General features: G+C 38.0%; 1 protein-coding gene across 2 annotated transcripts; it reads left to right on the top strand.

Annotated features, from left to right (window-relative positions):
• Nucleotides 1-265: 265 nt before the first annotated feature.
• On the top strand, nucleotides 266-9910 carry LOC134663794 (uncharacterized). 2 transcript variants are annotated; one of them, XM_063520295.1, is made up of 2 exons: nucleotides 266-612; nucleotides 7554-9910. In XM_063520295.1, the coding sequence occupies exon 2, from the start codon at nucleotides 7621-7623 to the stop codon at nucleotides 9601-9603; it is 1983 nt and encodes a 660-aa protein (XP_063376365.1). In that variant the 5' UTR covers nucleotides 266-612; nucleotides 7554-7620; the 3' UTR covers nucleotides 9604-9910. The 2 variants fall into 2 exon arrangements, with proteins under 2 accessions (XP_063376365.1, XP_063376366.1); XM_063520296.1 differs by lacking the exon at nucleotides 266-612 and adding an exon at nucleotides 6616-6773.
• Nucleotides 9911-11871: the final 1961 nt, after the last annotated feature.

Below are 11871 nucleotides of genomic sequence, written 5' to 3'. Positions count from 1 at the left end.
CTAACCCTGTTAGCTACAAGATGCATGTAGGCTATCATTAATTTCGTCAGCAGCGGCTTAAAATGTTTGGAGATCAGTAAAAAAAGATAACAGGGGACGTTTTAGTTAGTCCACACATAGCCGTGCGCAGCAGCGCAGTATAGCGCACTCAGCCGGTATTTCATCTATATTTATTTTAATCGTTATACGGATACGGGTGTAGGGGCGCATACATGTGTGTGTGCGCGCTCTTACGAGTATGTAGCTGCGCGAACGCAGCGCAACAGCGGCTCAACCAACGGAGAGAATTCGATAACGTGAACGCAACTCGTTTGTTTCGATGCCGTCAGCTCGTCAGAACATTCTGTGTGCGTTTGTAAATTGTACTAATTAGGCACGGGCTTGCTGGCAAAACAGTAGCTTCATCTATTACTGCCCTAACGCCCATGTTACACAACGCTGCCGCGGTCCGATCCGCTCCGTGTTATCAGTTAGCATCGAAAGCGACGCAGTTCAACGATTCAAGATATTTTAACTATACATCTCGTGGTCATTATGTACCTATTAATTGTCAGTGTGTGCGTGAAGTGGACTTAAATAGTGGAAAAGAGATCCAACGAGATGATTGTTATTGTAAGTATTATAACGTTGTCAATAGATAAGTTTTACGTTTGATTTTGAGGTTATGTTTAAAAATGAGTCGAGTCCAAAGACGAAAATACATATCTGGGTTTATTTCAATACGTACTCCTTTCAGTCAGATAGTCATAGGGCTTGATTGTTTGGCAAATAACCAAGAATTGTCTAGTACGATAGGTACTTAATAGGTCTGTGTTACTCAAATAGATTACCTAGGTTGGTTGTTAAAGACATTAAATAGGAATACCTATTCCATTGCTGGTCTGTTTTGAACGTTGAAATATGTACCTACTTAAAAACAGTATTTCATAACAAAATAAAACATAGGTACCTATGCATGTAAAAATCGTGAGTTAGTCATAACATCATACTGACTAAATGTAAATATAGGTAATCTCGGTACGTACCTATACGCAGCGCCGGTAAATTTTTTACATTAAAAAATAATCACGTTTTAAGTACTTGAACTTCAGCCTGAGAAATTGCGTGACTATAGTAGGTAGGTACTTATTATATTCAGATTCAAAAATACCAATAATGAAGTGAAGTAAGTGTCAGATCAACGCAAGAAAGGATCATGCTTCCTAGTTGAAGTTAGGGGCGGGAAAAGCAGCTGTAACAACAACGGCTTGGAGTGTTTTTGCAATAGTTATTTTAAACATTAATGCGATAGTGGTGGTACTTAGGTACCTATTGTTTATAATGTGCCTATTCTAGTATAGTATACCTATGTATCTACATTTTCCTAAAGGAAATATTGCTTTTATATTATAAAGTATCTCATCTCATTTATCATTATTTACATTTAAGTAATAGGATTTCTTAGAAATTTAGGTACTCATAACTTGTAAACTCATCGTACTCCGTAAAGGAACAACATAAACATGTTCCTTAGAGAAAAATGTTTGGTACGGATCAACAAATAAAAAACCGGACGTATACTCAAAAATCGTATATTTCGACATTCAAGGGAATCAAAATTCATAAATACTTACCTATACCTACTTCCCGTTGACCTAGAACTACGAAATTTGGCAAGTACTTCTTACACTACAAATACAGGGACAAATCTCAAAATTCTAAATTATAAAAAATGTTAAAGGCCGTGCCAGGATAAGCTAAGTGATTCTGCGAAATATGATTTCTGCCCCCATCGAGTTTGGACTCGGTGGAGGCAGAAATCATGTTTCGTTTTTTACTAAAAACAATAAAGTTTAGGGAAATGAAATTTTGTATTTTGATTACTAATGTAAAGCCGTACCCATAAAAATTACAAGCCCAAACTCGGTGGGGTCAGAAACACTTAGCTTATATCCTGGCACGGCCTTTGTACGGAACCCTCAGTGGGCGAGTCCCAATCGCACTTGTGCGGTTGTTTTATTTAGGAATGTAACAATTAAGTTATATACAACATAGTTACGGTAAAAACCTATTTCAGAGGTCGGGGAAAACTATTGAGAAGAAGGGCAAATTTGTTCTTTCCATTGGTCTGAAAACTGTAAACGTGATTTTTTCGGTGCCTTGGAGCCTCAATCGTACCTCCGAAGAGCCTAGGTTTGTCGACCCCTAACCTATTTCATTATTATTTTTTAAATTAAGTCAATCCAAAAGCGACTTGGAGGAAATGTCAAAGGGATTATCATTCGCCCTCTGTCGCACTTGTAAATTCGTACGTAAGTGCTACAGAGATGCAACACGTCGAACCTGGTTCGCGGTAGGCCCTCTGGTATAGTCACTCGGTACCACAAATTCAGTCAGAGCTTTAGTGATAATGAAACAAGTTGGATTCTTGTTTTCTACTTTTTTTTGTATTTATGTATTTTATTATATCTGGGAGACCGAGCTTGGCTCAAACATATAAAAACTCAAAAATGCGCGTTTTCCCAGAGATATGACCTATCTAAGTATCCTTGAGGCACCTACCTACCTATTTAAAAATAAATTTATGAAATGAATGAATTTATTATCATCAGTTCATATCATGTATTATCTTATTTGATTATATTATGTTATCATGATAACATGATGATGATATGTGTAGGTACCTGTATATGTATTTTGAAGGTACTTAACACAAGTAGTTAGTGTCAAAATTAATCCTGCAAGAAGGAGACCAGATTAGTTGTGATTTAATTTGACGACACACTTGAAAATAATCTTGAGATAAAGATGATACCATTTGGGAAACTTTTTTAAAATTAAGGTACAGTCACAGAATAAATAATAGTACTAAGTACAGAAGACTCATCTCTAACAAAACGCGTCTGTTACGATCAGCACAGATATGGCCGCTAGGTGGCGACAGCGCCACGCGCGGCTTATGGCAAACCCCAAAATTGTGGCAGACCGGATGCACTTTTAGCTACCTGTAGCAAAGCGACGAAATCGCGGAGTGAGACACGCCTGGTACAGTCGAAGATAAAAATATGTTTACACTTATTCACTTTTGCACCTCACTCCTTTGTAATAAGGCGAAAAATGTAAAAACGTTGGGGAAAATTGAAAACAGGGGTGAGACCAAGAGGCCTCCGTAATTCCAAATCGCGTGTAATATTTTAGTGTTGGTAAGTACAACAACTGCCATTTATTTAGTTGTACCCCGTCTCTCAGTGGTCAACCCCCACTTGAAGTCATCTACTCATATTTGACGATTTTATCCTATATCCGGCAATGTCTATCAGAAATAAGATTTAGTATTAAAACCAATACTAACTATAATTTTAAATTTTAAATTTATTAAGCCGATTTTTTGTTTTTTTTTGTGTGTTGGGGATTTCCAACATGTTTCCGTCTTTACCTAGCAAAATTTCACGGGATAAAATGTGTTGTTTTATATGTACCTATGTAACGAAACATTTTTTGCTACGGGCTACCGTTTACGAGTTATTTACGAAAAATAATAAAAAGGGACCCTTAATATCCCCACTACCCGTTAGTTTCACCCCCACCCTCCGGTACTAGTGTGTTGTTTAATACACCATTATCTATAACTATGCCAATATACGCTTATACACGAATTATTTCCCCCGATTGTCAATTTTGGTTTTCATTTGAGGTAGGCACTATTTTCACAGATGATGTACATATTTCTGTTGCCGCTATGACAACAAATACTAAAAAGTGCGTAATCCTCGGTGAGCGAGTCCGATTCGCAATTTCGCACACCGACGGTCCGGTTTTTTAAACCCTGCGACGATTAAACCAAACCCCCTAGCGCATTGTAAAATTATCATCGGCAATTTACTGAAGTTATACCTACTTACTACAGATATATGTAAGTACCTAATACTTAATATTATGTATCAATTGTCAATTGTGTGTCTTCCTCTAGTATAATTTGATCCGTGGCATCGTATCAACTAATGCAACTATGCATAAGAGTCATGTAGTGTAGGTATATTCTGCACTCGTTCATACGTATTAAATCTCATCTGAAGGCATCTTATATCAATTAGTGTTTTGAAGATACACCCCTTAATAGCATTTTTAATTGGGATGTGGGTTTGTGTAGGCGCAAGGTGAACTTCCAGGATCTGCCCGGCAACAGCGCAAAACCTTCCTACCTCACAAAATCCCCTAAATCCCACTCGCAACTCCACACACACGCACACGCACACACACACACACACACATATTTATGATATTATTATTTTTTTCTCCATTTTGGAATTCACGGGCCTACAAATCCCGGTCCTTTGGTAGGCTTGCGTGGGGATACAGATCCAACACGTAGAGGCCCCTTGGAGAGCTTTAATGTCATGTAGAACGCCTGCTGGAACCCGTTCACAGGCGCAATAATAACCACCCATGAACCGGTCGCAGCAGGCATTGGGACTATTGTAGAAAAAGTGAATAGTATACCGGTCTATGGATTGAAGTTTGGATGGACAATGAGACTGGGCTATTGTAGAGAAGTCCGGACACCTGCCATAACAATGCTAAAACACGTTATCGAGGCAGGTGGTGACTTGCCGCTGACTAGATGGGCCCCTGAAACTGCCGTCGCGAAGACCAGGAGCAACATCGGTGTGAGCGGCTCAGGGGTGTCGAGAGGTGTGCGCCGCTTTCTACCCAGTGGCTGTTACCAGCCACTGTGCCAACTCGCGTCTTATGCATCTTTCACTTCCACCCCTGGAGCATATAGCTCTGACGACTCCTCTCTGGACAGCCAATTAAGGCAAGCCAGAGCTGAGAGTCCTGCGGGTCCCCTTGGGGTCCACTCCGACCGATGAAGACACGCCAGAGACGGAGACCCTGACCGACTCTCGGGAGCACTCGGGTCCGTGGGGTCGTTACTCCCCAACAGCTCGCCACAAGCTGCCCTGCGGGCTTATTATTTTTATTATTAATTAAATAATATAAATAAGAACAGGAATATAAAACTAAAACTAACTACAATTTAAATAACTAAAACTAAAAATACCTATCAAAAGTATATCGGGAGGGAGTGCCCAACATATGTGTAGTTCGATTGAGGCAATATTTATATACTCGTACCTACAATACAATTACTCTTTATTGCACACCCATTACAGAAAACAGTTACAAAGAATACAGAAAAGAAGGGCCTACTAATACTTACCTACTAATTATTTGGGATCAACATTGGTAACCTTTCTCAAGACGTGTTTTCAGCGAAATGTTCGCAGACGACAGCAGGCATGTACCTATGGAAATTTTAAATGTACCTGATATTGCTCCACCCCCGCGCGCCCTATACCAGCCCTGCTGCCGCAAGTGTGGCAGTAGTCGAATAACTTCCCTCTTTTTCAAGGTCAAGGTCGAGCTCATTTTAATGAAGCTATCATTTAAAAAGTCGAAATGGCATGTGACGTGAACTATTTAAGTTAATTGACCCGTATGTCAGTATGCATGCAGTGTTAGAGATGCGAGCCGCCGACCCGTGGCTTGTTGAAAGGCTATGCAGCCCATGCTGGTATTAATCGAGCTCCGCTGAACTCGTGAAGGTATTATTAGGTATCCCGAGGCTTGGTATCGATCACTTGTCACTCCCCGCGCCCTCCTAACGGTGACGTCATCGTCACGGCTTTCCTCGCGCTAGCAACGGTGACGTCACAGATTGATGACGACATCAAACTTAGCGCATGCGTGTGCTCCAGCCGGCTTCGGAGAGTTGAATCTAAATAAAGACTACTGGCGTAATTTGTACTCCCAAAATAGCATACCAATACACAGGTAAACGATCCTTATGACGTACCTTATGATCTGCAGGAAAGTAGACACCTGGGCTGAAGAATAGGCAGGCAGGTATGTACATATTAGTGTATAGTTAGGTACTTACCTGTAGTCTTAAATTACCGTAGGTACCTATTACCTGCAAGCAATATCATGCAAACGCTAGTATTTCGATATTTTCATGTATGTCGGGTATGCGCGTTGGAATTGCTTTAACGCCTTTCAAAGCATGACTGAGCCGTGTGAGAAATTGATAATCAGTTTGTTTGTTTACAATCACTTTACTACAGTAACCTACATCGTGTAGCAATTACAGCATAATTTAAGCAGAAGCCAGTAACTTAAAGTGAGAGTATGACTCTAGGTTTTAATTTGGTAATAAGTAGTTTTATAAAAAAGTAGATAGAGTTAGACCAAGGTAAGTCTGCAACAATTTTGGTAGCACACGCAGTGCAAGACTGCAAGTACTTACGTATAAATAATATACGTCATAATTTCTAAGTTTGACGTTTAAAATAACACTCGCACTGCGCGTGCTATAAAAACCGTTGCAGACATATCCTTGGTCTACTTAACTCTGGTTACTCTGGACATAATTTTTCGTTACATAACACATACGTATTTTTTTTCTCTTTCAACAATTAGTCAGAAAATGTTACTATCATATGCTATGTATGACATCTTTTGAGCGGATTGCTAAACACCAAGTGGCGCGACTTACATTTGGGTTCGGGATGGGTGTTCCCTATAAAGCGTCACTAGCACCCGCCAACAGATGGCGCTAATGACCCTCCAGACTTTTGGCAATATGGCGATGCGCGAGTGAGGCGCCGCGCCGGCACGGACCGATTGTCGGCGTGCTGCGTACAATTTTACAATAAAAATGAAGTGGTTGATAAATAAGTATTTGAGGCCTAAAACTGCTGCTACTTAGATCAAAGATGAAGCACCACCGTAAGGTACGCATAGTTATTAGCTTGTATGAACGTGATTTATTATTAAATTACCACTTACCACGACCCTCAAAAGTATTGATTACACATGTAGTTAGCATATCTATGACGCTTTCACCTTGCTCGCAGATTTATAGTGTAGTAACAACGAAACTATGAATATAGAGCCTTATTTTCCTCATTTTCATCCATTACGTAACTTGCAACTGCAGCTAATTTTACTACCTATAAAGTATATCCATTTTGGCGCATTCGGTCGCTGCCGGCGTCACTGCGTTGCTTAGCGACGACAATATCTATAATCATGTTTTAGTGTTGCAGTTTACAAGGTTATATATGTATATTAAATTTATTGCATAACATAGAGTAACAATGTAGATAGTTAAATATATAGCTGTGTAGTAGATTCGATATAAGATATAATAATTGAGAGTGCAACAGAAAACTTTACATTTACCATACTTGTCAGTATGTACAAATAAATGCTTTCACAATCTTTTCTAGTTCCACACAGACTCTATCCTTTCAGAACTGTCACATAATAAACCTCTGCGTAGTTTAGTTTATACTGTTGATACATTTAAAAATCAGATAACACTTAGCTTCCTGTTATTTATAATTATCTTACGTATATTTGTTATTATAATTCGAACATTATTTAGAATGTTACAGTAGTTTGAAGAGCACATTTTACTTACAAATGACAAGGCATGAGACCTTTTTTGAACAAACAATAATGAATTGGCTTATTCATTGTTTTATAAAGTGTATTTTTTTTCATTTCAGGTACAGCCATCCCGTTGGATTATGGTCCATTATAAAGGTATAAATAAATAAATACAGTATTGCAGACATGGATCCAATATTGGAAAATGAATCGGCTACGGCTGATGCTTCACCCAAATTCGGAAAGTCAAAACACAAGAAAAAAAAGAACAATGTAGAAGCTAACCAGACCGTAGTGGGGGAGAAAAAGAAATTTGTAGTTACTAAATTGTCCACGATAGATGACAAAGATATACCGTCTACTTCGGCAGCACAAAATGTGCATACTGTCCATTTTGGCACGCGGGGAGTGGAATCACAAAGACCCCACGTTAGATCAATTTTCAAAGAAAAATCTGCAGATACATCGAGAGCATCTAGCGCCGAGAGAGAACCCGGAGTTGATGTAAAGGGGTATGAAACATTTCATGGAACATCGTCAAATCCACGGAGTTCAATATTTGATATTTTTCGACTTCGAAGAAAGAGTGATTCTAAAAAGCACCAGTCTTTGATGCACAATGTAAAAGCTGCATTAGGGAATACCCCTAAAGCTACAGAAGCGCCTGAAGCTTCGAAAGAACCTAATGCTGAAGAATCAAAAGATTCTCACAAGAAATATTATCATACTGTAACAGGAGCTTCCTCAAGAAAATCTAGTCCCATTACAAGGGTAATGGATATTTTATGGAGAAAACCTCACTTGGAGGCAAACCAGGCGGCCGTTGATCCCGCCAAAAAGAAATCTGTTAAGCAACCACGTCGTTCCTCCATTGGAACGACTTCACCCACTTATCATAAAAATTCCTATGCGTCTTTGGATCCTCTACAAGCAAAGCAATTGTTTAGGGAAGTTAGAGGTCTTCCTAAATACGATCCCTATTTATCTATAGTTCAAATATCTTTGGGTGGTAGAGACAAGACGAGGCTGTTGTTGAATTTTTTCAAATATCATAAATGTTACGAAATTCTACCAAAATCTGCAAAAGTAATAATATTTGATACACAGTTTTTGGTAAGAAAAACCTTCCCTACTCTTATCTCACATGGTATACGCTCTGCTCCATTGTGGGATGCTAATAAAAAGCAACTTGTTGGCATGATAACAGTTACCGACTTCATAAGGATTTTGTTGCACCTTGAAAAGGAAAAATTACCAGTAGATGAACTTGAAAGGCATACACTTCATGACTGGAAGATGATATTGCGACCAACACGAAAACCTTTGTGTAGTGTTGGCCCTGATCAATCTTTACATGAGGCTATAAATATGCTGAATAAGAATCGCGTGCACAGACTTTTGTTAATTGACCCATTTAATGGAGATGTATTGTATATTTTGTCCCACAAAAGAATTTTAAGATTTCTGTTTGTCTATCTTAATGAATTCCCGGAGTTAACATTTTTTCATAAAACATTGACTGAATTGAAAATTGGTACATTTGATGAAATTGTGTCCGTGACAGATAATACAAGTATTAAAGCAGCATTTCAGCTCCTATTAGACAAAGATATATCAGCCTTGCCTGTTTTAGATGACGAGGGCAAGTTAATCGATGTTTATGCTAAATGTGAGGTATTGAATTTAGTTAGCGAAAAACTTTATTCTGATTTGTCATTGACAATAGGTGAAGTAAGAAATAAAAAGAAAGACTGGGAAGAAAAATTACAGAAATGTCGATCGAGTATTTCGTTGTACGAGGCCTTAGAAGTCATAGTTAGGACAGAGAGTCATCGATTATTGCTAGTGAATAAGGATAATAGACTAATAGGAATTGTTTCGTTGTCAGATATTTTAGTATATTTAAATAGAATTATTCCAACTGAGAAGAAAGTTTCGTCACTACAAGAGATATTTAGACCCCTAGAGGAAAATAAAGTTGACGAATCAGCAAAGGAGACCGAGAATGAAATAATATCGATTCCGGTACCAAATTTAGGACAACAAGCACTGTCTGAGGGTGATGAAAGTGTCCCCGAAGTAAATGATGCCGCAAGCGCCCCAGGAGAGAACAAAGTTGCTGACGTAGAAACAACGACCAAAAGTGACATAGAAGTGGGAGAGACGTAGTACAAATAAAAAGATATAAATAAATATGCACAGCCTCGTCTAAATACTAATCTTATTTAATGTTGATAAATATGCTCTTTTGAAATGGAACGATAAGAACAAATATTATTCCAAAGAAAAAATGTGATAGGTGAAACCGCCGAATCAGTGTATTAATCTCATAGATCGCTTTATGCTTGTATTAAATTATAATAATGTAATTTAACTTCGTAATCGTTAATAGTTGCATCAAAATACCACGTGATTGCCTTATTCATTATTTAATTTATGATTAACATTGCTGAACTCAATAAAATATTTTAGCAAATCTGATTTTCAATTCTGTTTTTTATTGTATATTAGCTATTATTTATTATATTTTAACTATTCAGTTATTTACTACCTTCATTGAACTAGTAAAGTTTGTAGGATTTGACTGTTATCCGATTATTAAGCAGTAAACGGCAAGTTTAAATTTATTTGAATCGTCTAAATTAATCAGTAAACATAACTTGTCTAGCAATATTGCGACAAGGATATTAACATGACTGCCAAGATTTTCTGCTAAAGGATCGAACACGGCGCATAACCGTGCATAACTGAATAAATTGCCTTTAGGTAGGTTAGGTCCAGTCGCGTATAAACAAAATGGTCTGAGATAGCAGTTGGGTGCAGTCTTCATTTGGAACAAAAACCTGTTAAGTAAGCAAGGACACGATGTCGTCTTGAGCGAATATAGGTATAGGTACTACATTTTTATTTGTTATAATTTACATTTAATGTGACTGAGGAAGTTAAGTTAGGAGTGAAAATATAATTTCGACTTTGAATTAAATAAATAAATATCGTAAGTAAGCTATTGCCTTCATTATCCTCGTTTCAAGAATTCTACTGCTCTGACTCTAACGTGATACGATCACTTCACCCGACAGAATATATAATAAACAAATACATAGAATACAGCTATAACTGAGGATCAAATGTCTGTGAGTAACACACAAACAAATGCCCTCGTCTTGTTTTGTACCCAGGGCTTCCAGTTTCGTAACCAAAATAACTATAGAAAAATGTGCACATATCCTTAAAATTATTCATTGTACAAAATGTAGCACTGCTCATAATTCATTCTGAAATAAATAAACATTAAAAACAGGTTAACAATCACTTACGTACACTAGTTAAACGTGTAAACAATATAATTTCCAGAATATTATTTTTTGTTTGATTAATTATGTACATTATTTTTTGTGTAAATGTGTTTTTGAGTGTTTTTTCGTTTTTTTTCAGGAAATAGGTTTCAAGTTTATTCACAAAGGTTGAAGAGCTCTCTAAATAGAGATCCTCCTAGTAGACCTGGTATATTTCTTGTAAGTCGATATAGGTAACGAGAATTATGATTTAGTAACACTACCTGAAAATAACATACATATTATTATATTTATATAGGTATTTACAATTTATTTTGTTGCACTGCTAGTTAACTAATTAGTAAAATTTTTATTTAGTTGAATTTTGTATTACTTAAGTAAAATAATAAAGCGAGGAACTTGATGATACCAGATACGGGTATACACTCGTATGTTAATACAACGCAACAGATGAGTGGAGGTGCAGCGTGAGCGCGGGACCGGTCGCGCGGAGGTGGAGGAACGAACCCGGAACGAACCACTTTGCCTCAAGGTTGTATTGTTGTATCTCCTATTCAACCGAACTGAATATATCTGTACGTATTAACTTGCACTTCTTTACGAGGAATTTACCTTTTAAATTATTTATTTCAACCGAGTAAATTCATTACTAGAGAATTCGCCAATTTAATAGGTGATTAATTGATACTATTGATAGCCACGAGAATTGTACACGACCTTCAAGGATGGAATGTTGGAGTTTTTCCTTTCGTTTTAAACTAGTCTTCAAATTAATAACGAAGAATCAAACGAGGCCCGGTCCTCGGCCCACGCGTCGTCGACCGGTAAGTCACCTGGTAAATATGGAAGCTTGCCCGCAGCGGGCGAGACGAATCTGCCTACACGCCGCCATCGACACACTCCTCCGTATCATTATGGATCTAGGGCCTTGGATAAACTGGCCGCGTAGCCAAGATGCCAATCGCTAACGCTCCGTAGCGATCGAAAGGCAACTGTCACTGTCACACTAATGTGGAAGAGTGATAGAGATACATAATGCTTTTCGTTGTCGAAGCGATAGCGATTGTAACCTTGGCTAGGGGGCCTGTTTATTCATGCAAGGTGCTTTTACCCACGAGGTAGTTACCTCTTTCGTTCATGT

Source organism: Cydia fagiglandana, chromosome 4, assembly GCF_963556715.1.
Source record: "Cydia fagiglandana chromosome 4, ilCydFagi1.1, whole genome shotgun sequence".
NCBI classification, from domain to species: Eukaryota; Metazoa; Arthropoda; class Insecta; order Lepidoptera; family Tortricidae; genus Cydia; species Cydia fagiglandana.
This window is presented reverse-complemented; position numbering and strand designations above follow the sequence as displayed.